Source organism: Lissotriton vulgaris, chromosome 1_1 (genome assembly GCF_964263255.1).
Source record: "Lissotriton vulgaris chromosome 1_1, aLisVul1.2, whole genome shotgun sequence".
Classification (NCBI taxonomy): domain Eukaryota; kingdom Metazoa; phylum Chordata; class Amphibia; order Caudata; family Salamandridae; genus Lissotriton; species Lissotriton vulgaris.
In genome coordinates this window covers 1,084,265,676-1,084,282,126 of record NC_141685.1, presented here as the reverse complement: position 1 = coordinate 1,084,282,126, position 16,451 = coordinate 1,084,265,676, and the positions used below count along the sequence as shown (strand labels likewise).

At 48.9% G+C, this 16,451-nt stretch overlaps 1 protein-coding gene across 1 annotated transcript; it reads right to left on the bottom strand.

Moving 5' to 3' along the window:
- Nucleotides 1–1,271: 1,271 nt before the first annotated feature.
- On the bottom strand, nucleotides 1,272–6,021 carry ATF4 (activating transcription factor 4). Its single transcript, XM_086963457.1, has 3 exons — nucleotides 5,851–6,021; nucleotides 2,938–3,240; nucleotides 1,272–2,354 (listed from the first exon to the last, which is right to left on the bottom strand). The coding sequence occupies exons 2-3, from the start codon at nucleotides 3,152–3,154 to the stop codon at nucleotides 1,357–1,359; spliced, it is 1,215 nt and encodes a 404-aa protein (XP_086819583.1). The 5' UTR covers nucleotides 3,155–3,240; nucleotides 5,851–6,021; the 3' UTR covers nucleotides 1,272–1,356.
- Between the last annotated feature and the right edge of the window lie 10,430 nt (nucleotides 6,022–16,451).

Here is a 16,451-nt window from a genome sequence, read left to right as displayed (position 1 = left end):
CTCTCAACCCTAAGTCAAGCGTGCAAGTGGCATACTTGGACTGGTTTGTGAAACCCTAGGAAGACACCACTGGCAAACTACCTCAGTGGGGAGGGGTGGGCAGAAGAGATTCTGCCCCTAAAAAGGATCCAACGGGAACAAATTTCTAGCAATGCCTGATTTAAAGAGTAATCCGATCTCATGGACCCCCATTCACAACTTATTCTGTACGACCATTATCCTCCTAGATCATAGGCGGGTAGCCATTCACCCCCCTAAACATTACAGGCTAACAAAACAGTTTGAGGCCATGTAATCCTATGGACGCAGTGGCAAAAGGAGAGCTCAAGACTCCCTCGATCCGCTTAACCTGTATTTCATTTTTCTACAACTGACTTGTGTTCACGTGTGGCTTTGCAATCCATTGGTAAGCTCCAAGTGTCAATTTCTGCTGGAAACTAATAAACATGATTCATTTTCATAGCAGGATAAGGCTATCAGCTGAGCTCTTATAGAAACGGCAGAAACGGAAGTTGGATAATTAAGTTGCCTTCCCCCATGCCCCCCCCCCCCCCCCCCCAACACCAAACTGCTTGCAAAGTACTGGTAGGGTCCGGTCGCTATATAGTTTGAAGAATGTTACGGGGAGTGCATATGAGCCTCTTTATGTGCCAATGTGCAAAGTGAAAAGCTCCCGATAAAGGAGTGGCAGTGACCACTATGGTATACCCAGAAATTTCCTTCCTTGTTGGCACATACAATTCAAATTTCTTCCACTGGGAAGGACTTCACACATTCCAACTGATCAGGATCAAAGGAAGACATTGGTCACTTTCAATACCCACAGATCATGGCCCGACTGAACAAGCGCTACCCTATACCCATCATTTAGCTCTTATAACTGCAAAGGCTGAAAGTAGAATTTTTATCTCCCATGGGTGCTCTGGTTCACTTAAATTACTCACCTGCCAGGAAAACACACTGCATCAAACCGATCTTAGCAAGAACTTCTCACACATTTCTTTTAGGAGCAAGGAGCACACATTAGTATATGGTCCATCATTGTGGTAGACATTCTATAAATGCAAAGCGAAGAATAGAGCCAACGAGTCTTCTAGCTCCAGGAACTGCATGGTACTGTTAAATCTAGGAGTTGGGTAGCCTGTTTTAATTAACTGAAGTCGTGGCAAGACATTTCATTTACCCGGAAATACTGCACCATGATAGAGATAAAATACGTGTGGGTGAAATGGGACCAAATGTCCTCATGCCATACAAAACCTCAGAGACTGTTAACTAAAAAATAATTTATTTTGTCATGTAACCCTACACCACACTACAAGCGTTCTATATACACATGACACGCAACCAGCACAACTACTCTAGGCTCTGACTCTTTGCACGTTTACTCTTGGCTGTTCGCACTTCTTCCATAAGATCCTTAAGATACTGGATCTCCTTGGCAAGGGAGTCTACCTTCTCCTGCAGGGTATCGTTCTTGCTTTCAAGCTCACGGCACTCAGCAGAAATAGCTTCCTGCTCAGCTCTCTTCTTTTGTCTGTAGCGTGTGGCTGCAGTCTTGTTCTGTTCCATCTTCTTGGTTTTCTTATCTAGTTTCCTTTCACCACCAGCTACTTTCACCTTTGCTAATACTTTGTCATCAGTTGGGAAGGTGTATGGTTTGGGTCTCTCATAGATGGCAAGCTCGGTGCATGGGCCAGGCTCTACTGAAGCTGGACTCTCTTGGGGTAGCTCCATGCAGGAGGAATTCACACATATGCTCAGGGGGTATTCTACTGAAGAGGAAGGGCTTTGTTTGGGGGACACAAAGAACAATTCTGGACTCAGACATATTCCACTATCATCAGAGGAGATCTCTTCCTCACTCTCACACTTGGTAGATGATTCCTGCTTCTGGAGCTCCGCTATATCCACTTCACTGCCCAGCTCCAAGCTGAAGGAATGGTCCGGACTGGATGCAATGGAGTCTAGGGAGGTACAGAAAGAGTAATGCTCTGGGGAAGAACTCTCCTCTTTGGGGGACAAGGTGAGAGAGAAGAACATATTATCCTGCAATTCTATTGCCTTTGGAGACAGATTCATGGGAGAGAGAAAATGGGCGATGGGTGCTACCTGATCAGCCCCCAAGGGAGACTTGGCCTTGCAAGTTGATGGTTCTGGCACTGGCAAACTATTCTGTGCCATGGGGAAATGTGTGTCCTCTAGTGGATCACAGGAGTCTTCCAGTGCTGCCATGAGGTCAGCCGGAGAGACGGTGGCTTCCATGTTCTCTGTCCCCAAGAGAGAATCCAAGTCATCAAACAGCCTGAGGTCCATCTTCTCCACCATCCAATCCATGCCAATGAAGGCATCCTCTGCAAGACAAAATGGCATACTTAACCTCAAAGATAAAAGGTTGACAAAAACAGCCTATTTAAATGTCATGGAAAGGAACTTCGTACATGCGAGTTGCACTTACATATTGCTAAAAATACTGCAATTTACTTAGTTTCTGCAGTGCGAGGAAGTAGCAGTAAAAAAAAAAAATGCGACATTTGCAGACGAAGTTGAAAAAACATATGGTAATTTGATGCCCAAACCACGTGTTTGATCACTCCCACCTTAAACTCAGTCTGCAAAAGACCACTGAAAAGATTATTGCAACACTTACACTGCCCACAGTGAAAGCACCTGACAAAACTAAAGGTGCAGTTGGACCGTGTAAGGGTTGGCTTATTATAAAAATCGTGTGATGCTGTCCTGCAGAACATTTTTAATAAAGGCAGATTGGACACCGGTGCACTTTAAAACATACTCAACAGGCGATGCCTGACCCAAAACTAGCACAAAAAGCTACCCTCTGCGGACAGCACATGAAGGAAATGCCATATGAAAGAACAGGGCAATGTCACTGCAAGGTTAACAGTTTAGCATTCCCACATGTGTGAAATTACTCACCCTCACTTCTGCCTGCGGGGTGCAGGAGAGAATCATCAGACAGCCAATCAGAGAGGACATCTTTCGACTTGAGGATGGAAAACCCTGGCGCTGGGCTTGGCCCATCTGCCCCGAGGCAGTCATCTAGGAGACCCAATGTGTCTTCAGCCGCCAAAGACGACTGGTTGAAGGGGGACTGAAAGCCCCCCAACATCATATCGTCTGTCGAGAAGTCCATCTCGTGGAATTTTCAGTGTTAGTAAAAACGATGCGAGGGTTGCGTGGTCGGTTACAGCAGTGCTGCTGCGGGATGCCTTGAAAAACCTGCAGAAAAAAAAAATAAAAAATATGCATGACCAGAGTTAAATAATCACATGTATCTAATGTATAACCTTCCCTTTCAGATACGTTCGAATCCGCCAATAATCGGATAATCACACTATCGTCTCTATATATGGCATACAGCCACGACCCCCACCCCGGTTACTGTGACGCAGCCTAGACAGCTGCAGCCATTTCAGGACTTGCATTCCCGAGCTTCAGCGCTACACTTGGGCGGCCATTTTCTCTATAAAGGCTGATGCTGTGGAGAACATGCCTGGCACAGCACGTTAAGTTAAACACTAGTGGCAACCATAGAAAACCGACACAAAACAATCACGCTGTACAGGCCAGCCCGCAGCACCCCTGAGCAGGACAAAGGAGAATGTTGGTGTGATGGGCTGCATGTCGCGCTCTGGAGGTTGGAGCAGGTGCCCCCACGCTGACAGTTGCAAGCACAATTAAGCGTAATCCAAGACACCCTCGAGACCCTAGGCCAATTTAGAAGCTGCACACTCTCAAGAGTGTGCCATTGCGGGCGTGGGAAGAAACAGCTGCTCATATCCCAACAGAGTTTCAGCATTAACAAGACCATGCTTCTCGGGGGACTCCTAATAGGGCCTTGATGGGGTCCCCAAACGCCAAGATACTTTACCTTCTGTCGAAGGGAACAGGGCACAAGCTAGGTACTAACCACCCCTGTACCGGGGCGAGCGACAATTAGTACGGTTCCCAAGAACTGACCATATCTGTGCAACTGCTTGGGATTTTAAATGTGTGCCTCCAAGACTTTAGATTACATTTAAAGGCAAATGATGTAGTACTGGAGAACATAATTCAGAACCACGGACTAGGCACGGGTTTCTGAGGCTACAACTTGCCAACGATAGCCACACGTAGCTTATTAAAAGTAGCTTGACCCACTGGTACATGGCACCAATTCGCACTTCAGGGTTAGCTAGCCTGCCCATGGGTAACAGACAGTTGACGCTACAACCCAAGGGAGTCTAGTGTCAGGCGTATACAACGGGTTGGACTCCCACACCAACATGCTGGGTCCCGACAGCGATGCCACATTAGGGTATGTAATGCAGTAACGTGGATTCGAGACCTCTTCACTTGGACTTGGGTCCTAACGCGGGGGGGCTTTCAAAGACAATGATTTGGTTGGTTACCAATCATGTATTGATCCCATGAGAAAAGTGGCGTTCCTACAGGTCAGAGTATGGGAACTGTCCCACGAAACAGTGGAACTAGATAATAATCAAATAGCAAACTTATGGGTGTGGTTGTTACCCACAGCAGCAGGAGGCAGTTGAACCACAGTGGCACCCCGTAGTGAATAACTGGGAAAAGCGTAGATGGCAAGCCAGGGAAGCAAGTTGAACAGGCAGTGTTCAAAAACTAAGGTGCTCCGGAGGTCCCTCAAGTGGCGAGTTAACTCGGCGTTGCTGCACAATAACACCCTGGAACACGCAAAATGGGGGTGGGGGGAGGAGGAGAGAAGCATATGATATTATACACAAGGCAAGATGTCCTAGGGCTTACAAGAAGCGCAATTAGAGGTTCCATACCAGTGCATAGTGGTACGGAAGGACTTCACCCAAGGACATCTTAACTACGACTGGTACGGTGCAGTCTCAAACTAGAGGTCCTAATAGGAACAGGCAGGGTAGCTATATAGGATGACAAACGATGGCTAACAGACAGGACTTCCAATACGTGGGCTATCTGGACATCTTTGAAACAGCCAAGCTCACTCTTTATTACTGCTGCGCCACGAAAGGCTATGCCAAGACAACCAGTTGTGACATGTAATGGGTGGAGCCTCAATTTCACAGCCTTGTATCTGAAAAGGAGAGGTGGGCTCTATCACCGGTTGTGGTCTTGGAAGCCAAGACCTCCCTTGGGAGAGTTGTGGGTACCACGATAAACGTCGAACTAACTAAAGTATAAGTTTCCCCATTATGTATAGCGCCTCGAGATCACCGAGGCGGGTTTTGACACACAGGGATGCGGGACTCGCAAGCCAAGGGATCCACCGGCGACTACCTTATTTATATGTGTAGATGTCCTTAAGGTAGCCTGCAAGATTTCCCCAATGAGCAAAGTTGTCACATACCTGGAACATATTTTGGGGATAGGGGGAAGTGTGAGTGAAAAAAAAAAATGAAAAAAAAAAAGTTTCATCCAAATCAACTGGCGTTTTCGAGCACTTGACCAAGGCTAGAACGTAACGCCTAGCTACCATATCAACTCCGGAAATGCCTTCATTGCATCGGACACACCTCTCAACATTCTGCGTACACTTGCCCCACCCATTTCAGAACTTGACCATCGGGTTCCTCTTCATGGCTTACCCTTGTGACCACATACCAACTCAACGCGTTCTAGCAACTAAAGTCTATCCGTATCAAACGAGGATAAATACAATGAAATACTGGTTTCAGGCTCCCTAAGCCCCGGTATTCTATGGTATGTAACCCATCCTCTACTTTTTGATCACATCACCATATATAACATTGTAGACACTATTGTGCGCGCGCCGCGCCCCTCCCCTCCCCTTGAAAGAGGGGGGGGGGCGTTAAACTGCAAGACCCCCAAGTTACTCACGCCATGGCTGTTATGCCCCGGGTGCCGCCTCGCTGCCTGGGCCTTGCTCGCTGCCTTTGCTGGGCGCCGCTGCCGTTATACAGCCATGGCCTAGGCTGGTAGGGGCACCAGGTTGGTGGGCAGCGGCTCTCACACAGTCGTCGCTCTCTCTGGCTCCTTCCTTACTGACGTGGCGGGAAGAGGCGTCTCCTCTTTTATATGGGACTCTTCGCCTCGTTCAGATCCCTCCGCCACCTAAACGAGCGATCTAAAAACACGTTTTCTTTACGTTACAAATCGCCGTTTTCACATTTTTTCTTCGCCAGATTTAACGGTGGCGCCCCCGAACAGTGTGTTTGGCAGAAATAGCAAGAAAATGTATTTTAGTTCTTTCATTTTTTTTTGACAAGTACGTATCCATCCGCCGAATCAATGACACCATCTGGATTCGAAACACAACGCTTTTAAAAATATAAAACCCTTCCTGTGGCGTCTGATATGACATTCTACGAATTCCAGAACACTTTACTGTTATTTCTGTACAACCTGATCGCCGCCGTCCGCGGTATTGAGTAAGATATGGCGGTATTCTTCCGCGACCGAGAGGGGAACTGCTGAGAAATTTCGAGAAAATAATGTTCAAACTCGACATAAACTCAAATGTCTTTTGCTGGTCACAATTGGTGAGCTAGACATCATGCTCAGAACATGTTAACATGTCCTGTAATAGCTTAAGAGAGAAGAGAGAGCGCGGGGATTATTTGAGGGGGTACTGTTAATTAAAGTCACTTTTTCATTTCGTGAGAATATGTTTATCTAAAAACATACAAAATATGGAAATAGAAATACGTTTTGGTGATGTTTACTTCCGGATTGGGGCACAAACACATCGGGAAAAACTGGGGACTCTTTTGCCATGTGTCAAAGTAGTCCCTAGGCGACAAAGGGGCGGGGCCCTGGCGAGACACGGATTATTTCACTCTCAAGCGTCTCTTCCGCCAAAGCGTGTGTACAAAAGTGTGTTTTTATTATGTTGTGACGTCACGCGCATACCGTCAAAGACGAAACAAAGAAAGGCAGTGGGAACAAGGCGCGTACGGCAGTGTCGTTCATCTTAAAGTCAGGCAATTTCGTTCAATTTTAAGGAGAGGTTGAACTGAAATGCATGACCTTAAAATGGCTGACGGTTACTCTCGAGATCCTTGCAAGGGTATCCACGCCCTCCCTCCCCCAGCAATGAGAGAGATTCCTGTTTCTGAGTTATGCGAGCACGCGTCGACCGCGTGGGGTGGCGTGCGCGAGTCCTGATTGGTGAAAAGTAGTGCGTTGTTGGAGATGCGGCTTGTCATTGGTTGCGTGGAGGAAGGCGCGACGGAGGCGCGCGCTCTTTCTGCACGAGGGCGAGGGTGTCATATTTTTGGGGACCTTATGATTGATTCCTGATGGTATGTCATTCATTTGAATGGGACGCAGGTGCGGCTTTTCAGACAGCCTAAAAATCCAGTGAGTTGAGGAGAATTTTCTAGAGTTTCTTGTGTGTACAAAAGACAGCAAGAAATAAGAGACTCACTCACTATTATGTCCATGCCTCTGCTTTACTATTGCAGATTTAATCAAATATGTGCAGCCAGATACAGACGAGCTGATAATAGCGAATAGTACTATGGAGCATGCATATATTTCTATTGCAGGCTACAGTATATCTTATTTAAACGTCTGAACCCAACATTGGGTAAACATATATAACCATGCTCTCAGCTTAAATGTGCTTGGCTCCTGTATGTTCAGGTCTGCTGGAGATCCAGTGGCATTCAGTCTTGGTAGAGAGACTGCAGCCAGGTAAATACAGCACTAGATGTCACAGGGCAATAGATTGGAAGGGACATGAATTTGGCAGGGAAAGAGTTAAGACAACTACTCAGACCGAAATCTATTCCCAGCCGGTGAAGGTTGTTTTTTTCATGTAGAACTCAGAGAAGAGAGGAAAGAGAGAAACTGGCAACTGTTGCAGGCTGCCATGGGTCACCATACGCAGTTTGGCCACAGCGTGCAACACCAGCAGTCACCACTACACGATACGCATGACTCTTATCTAGCATTTGTCACTTAACGTCATTGTCCCTTAAGATCTCCCAAATTCATAAAATGTTTTCTGTCCATCCTGCTACCTAACTTTTCCTCACCGTTGTTAGGAAGTTTCTTCCTAATTAACCTCATCCCCCTACACTCCTCTGACATTTATCACGCCCTCTTTCTCTCCCTTCTCCACCTCGTCACAAAATCTCTCTCCACCCCTCCCCTCCTACATTATTCTCCCCCATCTTTTCTCAACATCCTTTACCTCGCTCCTTTTTTTTCCCCTTAATATCTCCATTCCGCTCCTCCCTCCCCTTTTGCTTCCCCTCCTCTCAGCTAACCAGTTTGTCTATCATGTCCCTCCTTGGTCCCACCCCTATGTTCCGAACCAACCGCACTACATCACCCCTTAACACCCCCCTCACCAGGCATGGCCCTAACTCTTGGTCCATTCCCTACCCTCCCAATCTCTCAAAAAACGCCAATACATTTTTTAAACATAAAGTACGTATCAGGCATTCCAAAACCCTAATTTTGTACTACTACCACAGCCTCATGTTCCCCCATAAAAACAAACTACATTTTCTACTCTAAACGCCCCTCCGAATAGAAGAGCACTTTCCTTCGCCATCTCCCAATCACTACATCTTTTTTTTTTAAAATAATTTATTGCATACTTCTCCATTCACACTGCCATTTGCCTACAACTCTGAGGCCGGCGGCTTATTATACGGATAGCAGTACACAGCTTTGTTTGCCAACATCCCGAAGGGCAGGCAGCGAGGTTTTATCAGTTTGCATCACAACATGAAAAGCAATCTGCAATGTAATTAGGTATACTACAACGATAAAGCCAGCTTAAACCTGTTGAGCCCCCCCCACTGCCATTCTATCGAGACAAGAGGTAAGCCTCTCCAAACAAACAGCACTCAGTCCACTGCGTCACATCCATTCAACAAACCTGCTCTCAAACAACGTCTCACATTCCTTTTAAACAGTGCGCAATGGCACACTCTTGTCCTGCCTTCGATCATGTCGCCCTCAATGGTCAGCCATGCAAGGCCATAACGCTGACATAAACATTCTAGTCCCTCTGGAGGTCAGCCCCTTCCGATCGCAACCAGGCAGCAAAGGGTTCCCAAATGTCAAATGGTCTAGAACCACTCGGCATTAGTTCCCAAAATACGGATAATTTGATCCTTGCAATACGTAACAGCCCTGGTCCACTCAGCTATCGTAGGTGGGTTCTGTTTCTTCCAATGAATGGCCACCTGCCTTTTCGCTAACAGCAACATCATGGCCACAAGTTTCCGGTGTTCTTTGAGAATTTCCTGTACATATCCCAACTGTGCCATTATCAGAGTAGCTGACAGCGAGACACCTATTATGCGTTCTACGTGTCTAAAGATGTCTGCCCAATAGTGCGCCACAGGTCCGCAATCCCAAGCCAGGTGGGTGAATGTGGCGTTCTGAGCGCCACAACTCCAACACCTCGCATCCGGGTGCAAGCCCATACGTAGCAGCTGTGACGGTGTGCGATACAATCCATGCCGGAAATTGAAGTGGATTAGCCTAAGTCTATAATTCGGTGAGAGGTGTTCCAGCTGTGAGCAGCAAAACTGCCACTGCTTGTCAGTGATAGTCAATCCGGCCTCCACTTCCCATTCTGCTTTGGAAGTAGTGTATGTAATTGGGGATTCTCCCTGTGTGATGCTGTAAATGCGTGGGATGAGTTTCCGGGGCGATGGATTCGACAACACATTCTCCTGAGCAGGCAGGGTAGGTGGTTCGCTCGGAAACTCCTGGTACCGGAGCCTACATGCCGCTCTGATCTGATAATACAATAGCATGTCAGATGCGGTGGGCGTCTGTGGGTCGCACGTGTTTGACAATGTTAAAAACTCACCGCTTGGGAATAGGTTGCTTCCTTTAACTTATGTGACTTTGCCCTTAGCTTAATTGCTTTGTCTAGTAGGGGGCTGAGTAGAGGGTTATCACCTAAGGGCATAGATGGTGCATAAAGCACCTCCTGTCGTGCTCTCTTCGCCCATCTCACCGCCTCCACTGTGTCTATTTCCTATTGTGGACGTTTATAAGGTTTATATATGGCGTGTTGAGCGGGAGTGGTGCAATCCTGTCTATTTCTATCGCCACTTGCGGTTGGAATGGTGTAGGATGATGCCAAAAATGTAGGAAGTGCGCCTGCGCGCTGTAAGCATATATCTCGCAATCCGGGGCGCCCAGTCCTCCCTGTGTGAATGGCAGCGTGAGTTTGCTCCATGAAATGCGGGGTTGCCTACCCGCCCATACCAACTCCAGTATGTTGGATCATAGCCACTTGAAGAAATGCACATTCAATGGCATAGGAATATTTACAAAGAGGTATAAGAATTTGGGCAAAATTACCATTTTAGTAACTGCTATCCACCCCGTCAAAGATAACGGAAGACTCTTCCATCTTGGTATCTTACTCTTCAGCCAGTCCATTGTCCTACCGTAGTTGGCTGTCCATATTTCCTGCAAAGACCTACTTATACAAATGCCCAGATACCTTGTTTCTCCCTCTGCCCATTGTATCAGGAATTCCAAAACAAAGGGGACTGTGGCATCAGTGAGCGGCAACATCACAGATTTCTTCCAGTTAATCTGGTTTCCCGTCAGTCCTCCATAACGTATGAACTCCCTCATCAATGCATCAAAGTTGTCTCTAGGGTTGATCAGATGTATAGTCATGTCGTCCGCATACATGGAGACTAAAATACCCCTGGTCGTGAACCCAATGTTTTTCTGTGTGTGGTATTATCGGAGGTTAGCCGCAAGCGGTTCTGTGGCTATGGCAAACAGTAATGGCGACAATAGGCACCCCTGCCTTGTCCCTCTAGTGATGTTAAAAGGTTCAGATATCCTCCCATTTATCTTTATCCTGGTTGTCGGGTTTGTGTACAATACTTGAATCTGTCTGATAAATAATGGGCTGAGGCCCAGACGTGTGAGCAAAGCAAAAAGGAACTTCCACTCCAGGTAGTCAAACGCCTTCGTGGCGTCCAATAGCGCGGCCATGGCTTGCACATGGGGAGCCAAGTAGTGAAGTATGCCAAAAATCGTCCTCAGGTTATGGGCAGTGGAGCGGCCTGGTATAAAACCCGACTGGTCCGGTAAGGCTATTTGCGGTAGCATAGGCTGTAGTCTATTTGCTATTAACTTGGCGTATATTTTAGCGTCTAAATTGATATGGGACAACGGACGATACAAATCTAGCTTGGTCAAATCTTTTTCTGGTTTCAATATGGTTATTATGGTGGCCTCGCGGAGTGTCGAAGGGAGTACACCAATCTCCATGGCCTCCAGGTATACTTGCAATAATTTGGGGGCCAGAATATCCGCAAACTCCTTATAAAATGCTGCCGTTAGGCCATCCGCCCCTGGGGCTTTATCACTAGGCATGCTGTTTATTACTTGCTTAATGTCCTCTATCGTAATTGGCAGCTCCATGTATTCCCGGGCCCCATCATTAAACCAGGCTAGCCCTATGTCATCCAGATAGTCGACTATGTCTGCTTGCGACAAGTTTGTTTGAGAGGTATATAATCTTGAGTAGTAGAGGGACCTTTCACCCAGTATGTCAGGCGGTGTCTTAGCTATTTCCCCACTGTCCTTATGTAATTCAGTTATGTAAGTCGACCCCCTAGGTGTGCTCAGTAAGCCAGCTGATGTTTTACCCGGTCTCTCACTCTCCCCGTACCGTCTAGCCTGGGCATGTTTATATAGATATGCCGTCTCTCTTTCTGCCTCTTCTTGGAATGCTGTTAGTTTAGTCCTAATTGTCGCTGTGGTCTCGGGGGATGGATCTTGCATTTTTGCTCGTTCTAGCTCCCCTATTTCCCGCTCTAGCCTGCTGAGTGTATTGCGAATATCTCTTAGTACACCCGATTTTAGCGCTATGCAGTCGCCTCTTGTGACTGCCTTAAAGGCTTTCCAGAGCATTCCCGGTGAGTCGACTGTACCCTCATTCAATGTAAAGTATTCTGTAATCTTATTACGGAGCTCCTCATGAAAGACCAAATCCAGCAAGGCTCTAGATGGGAATCTCCAGGCAAACGGCTGGGCGTACGCGGGGGTAGGCGTAGCCGAATCTGGGCAGGAGCATGATCTGAGACAGTGCGGGAATGGTGTGTGGCATCAGTCAGCCAGGTGTGCAGGTCTCTGGAGACCAGCCAGTAATCCAGGCGCGACCATGCGTTTCGATGGTGTGTGACACAGGTTCCTGCTCTGGTTGTTGGATGCATGGCCCTCCAGGAGTCAATTAGTTGAAGATCATCTATAATATCATGTAGTATTTCGGCTGCCTTCGGTGATGTGCCCAAGAGGAGTCCTGTCTGTCCAACAATAATCAGAGGACTAATTTAAGGCTCCTCCCCACAGGATCGCAGTGTGCCCCAGCGTCTGTATTTTTTGCCATACCTGTTGAAAAAATTCCGGACTATCTGTATTCGGGTCATAGGTGTTAATTAGTGCTACAGGTGTGACATAGCTCTCCCTGCAATATTATGAACCTGCCTTCTCTGTCCACAACCGTACTGTGAGTGCGCCAGTGCAATCCCCTGCGCATAAGTATTGCAACTCCCCTAGAGTAATTGGAATAACCAGCCTCCACCACTACCTCCCAGCGCCTATTCTTAAGTATCCCCGCTGATGCGCTCGTCAAATGTGTTTCCTGCAGAAAACATATATCTACCCCATGTCACGTGAGATAAGAGTGTATCAATCTCATTTTCCTGCGATCATTTACGCCTTGAACATTCGACGTAAGGCACGTTAGTGTGTTCACATTATGCAATTGTGACATTGCTAACCTCGGAATTACAGGCGTAAAGTGTACCCGCTATCAAGACTTCGATTGGCAAGGTTTATTTGGCGCATACAGTCGTAGACAACCGCTAGCTTCCTGCAGATTGAAACATAACACCTTAGGGTATTTGTTGCGCTAAACAAATTGCATAAATAAATAAATAAATAACACGAAAAACGGCAGACTCACATCACATGTGCAAAATCGTACATTCCATGGCAGTTCAAAAAAACTAGAAATCCCAACAGTCCCTCCCCCCCTCCCACACCAACCCCCCAAACAGGTTGTGTAACCCCCCACCCTTAACCCGTAATAATAACCAGTCCAAAATCAGTATCCATCCCTAGGGAATCATCCCATGGGGTACGTAGGGTCTCTGGCAATTACCCCTGCACTTATGGCAGGGTGGTTAAGCTGCAAACACCACGCTCATACATCCAAACCCACCCGTTAACAGCAAACTGCAACAGACATCAGGGAGATTATCAAGCCGCAGAGCAGCATGTCCCTCGCTATCGGCCACGCAAATCCCCTGCTTTGAGAGCGCGCAGGCCCCACTCCGGCCCCGGGTTTTTCTCGACAATATCTGCAGCCTCCGTTGGGGTACGGCTGTCGGATCCACACCGATGTGGTCAGGATCAGCCCCCGCACTTGGCACTGTAGGTTGTTCCCGGTGTCCAGGGTGTGATATGCGGATATTTGTCAGATTAATGGGCTCGGCCGGCGGAGCCGCGTTAACAAGCGGCCATTCCGCTGCACAGCTAAGCCACGCCCCCCCAATCACTACATCTAACAATATTCCCTACGGTTTCAAACTCTACTACTCCATCCTCCACCTTTCACAGTGAAATTGACATCTCCATCTTCAAAACTGGAAATATCCACATCAAGTTTCTGAACACCGCCTCAATATCTTTGAACAGCATTTCAGCACTCTGTCCCGCCAACTGTCCTCACCTACTCCCCTCCCCTCTAGCCCAAACCACTTCTAACCCTTCTCCTTCCCCCCAAGGTTCCCCCAGCACGTCCCATGACACCCCCTTCTGACCCTACCCCCTACCTGAACTTACCCCCTTATGCTAATGCCCCCTCTCAGCTAACCCCGTACACCCACTCTGCTCCCCTTATCACGTCCTCAACCACTTTAACTGTCCCATCTCTCTCCATGCCCGTCCCTCCCGCACACGGCCACATCTCCCCTCTCTCCACCCGCCAGGATCACCACACTACTACTGCCGCAGTGCCCCACTTGTCACCCCCTAGACCTCTCACCCCCTCTCTGAACAACTGACCTCCACCTCTAACCAACCCCGATCTAGGTGCACCAACTACATCCACTAATATCTAGTCTACCCCCACTCCCCTCCCCCCACAGGCTTCCCTCCATCTCAGAACAACAGACCGCCACCCCGATCAACTCCAAATCTTCCCACCCTCCCCCTGCCCAGACTACCTCCAGTATGACCCAGTCCTCCCCAACTCCCCTTCCCCCTCTGACAGCCGGAACCCCCTTCCTCCCCCCCACAGTCCTCTCTCTTGACCACTGCTACAAGACCTCGTTCGCCCCCTCTAGATTTATCGCCCTCTACGAACGCTAGACCTCCTTTTCCAACCAACTTAGCACATACCTCACCCCCCCGCCATCCCTAATACGCCCCACCTCACTCTTTTAACCCAGACACTTTGCAGTATTGATCGCAACATTCCCTCCTGCCTATCCAAATTAGTCAGACTTAGAGAGGATTTCACTAACTCCAAATCCTCCAAACCGATAAGCCGCCCCTCTTGGCCCACTTTGCCACTCATTGGCCCCCCAAAACTCATTAATCCCAAACTCAGAAAAACCACACCACTTCAAAATTGCTCTCAGAGACCTTGTGCACCTTGAATGACTACTCCACCTCTAACCTCTCCGACCTTTGCAATTCCTACTCTCCTAAGGCCCCATGCAAGGATGCAGCCCTTCCTCATTCTAACATCCTGTTATCGGGATCAGCAGAACTCTCTCCTCTCCTTGCTCACCCACACCCCCCTGCAACTTACCGCCATCCACTCGTGCCCCTCCATAACTAACCCTAAGCCCCTGACATGCATGCTTGTGAACTGCCGCTCGGCGGTTCGTCATGCCTCAGAAATTTCCGAAACCATCCTTAGTGAAGATATAGACCTCGCCTTGCTCATGGAAACTTGGCTCAACGATCACTCACCACCCATCATAGACTTACTCTCCCCCCCGGTTTTTCTATCTTCTGAAAAGACAGACTTAAGAGAATAGGAGGAGGTCTAGCAAGAATCTTTAACAAGCATTAGAAATGCAATAGGTCTCGCAGCATTAGAGTTAGTGCTTTTAGAATTGTTTATGGGTTTTTTTGTAAATCTTTAGCATGAGGTTGAGGGTGAGTGAGGGTGAGTGAGGGTGAGGGGTTGAGGGTGAGTGAGGGTGAGGCTGAGGGTGAGGGTGAGTGAGGGTGAGTGAGGGGTTGAGGGTGAGGAGTTGAGGGTGAGTGAGGGTGAGGGGTTGAGGGTGGGTGAGGGGTTGAGGGTGAGTGAGGGTAAGGGGTTGAAGGGTGAGTGAGGGTGAGGGTGAGTGAGGGTGAGGGTGAGTGAGGGTGAGGGTGAGTGAGGGTGGGTGAGTGTGAGTGTGAGTGAGTGTGAGTGTGAGTGAGGGTGGGTGAGTGTGGGTGAGTGAGTGTGGGTGAGGGTGAGGGATTGAGGGTGAGGGGTTGAGGGTGAGTGAGGGTGAGGGGTTGAGGGTGAGTGAGGGTGAGGGGTTGAGGGTGAATGAGGGTGAGGGAGGGTGAGGGGTTGAGGGTGAGGGGTTGAGGGTGAGTGGGGGTGAGTGAGGGTGAGGGGTTGAGGGTGAGTGAGGGTGAAGGTGAGTGAGGGTGAGGGTGAGGGTGGGTGAGTGAGGGTGAGTGTGGGTGAGTGTGGGTGAGTGAGGGTGAGGGATTGAGGGTGAGGGGTTGAGGGTGGGTGAGGGGTTGAGGGTGAGTGAGGGTGAGGGTGAGTGAGGGTGAGGGGTTGAGGGTGAGGGGTTGAGGGTTAGTGGGGGTGAGTGAGGGTGAGGGGTTGAGGGTGAGTGAGGGTGAGGGGTTGAGGGTGAGTGAGGATGAGGGGTTGAGGGTGAGTGAGGATGAGGGGTTGAGGGTGAGTGAGGATGAGGGGTTGAGGGTGGGTGAGGGTGAGTGTGAGTGAGGGTGAGTGAGGGTGAGGGTGAGTGAAGGTGGGTGAGGGTGAGGGGTTGAGGGTGATTGAGGGTGAGGCGTTGAGGGTGAGTGAGGGTGAGGGGTTGAGGGTGAGGGTGAGTGAGGGTGAGGGGTTGAGGGTGAGTGAGGGTGAGGGTGAGTGAGGGGTTGAGGGTGAGTGAGGATGAGTGAGAGTGAGGGTGAGTGAGGGGTTGAGGGTGAGGGGTTGAGGGTGAGTGAGGGTTTGAGGGTGAGGGGTTTAGGGTGAGTGAGGGTGAGTGAGGGTGAGGGTGAGGGGTTGAGGGGGAGGGGTCGAGGGGGAGGGGTTGAGGGTGAGTGAGTGAGGGTGAGGGGTTGAGGGTGAGTGAGTGAGGGTGAGGGGTTGAGGGTGGGTGAGTGAGGGTGAGGGGTTGAGGGTGAGTGAGTGAGGGTGAGGGGCTGAGGGTGAGTGAGGGCGAGGGGTTGAGGGTGAGTGAGGTTGAGGGTGGTTGAGTGAGGATGAGTGAGAGTGA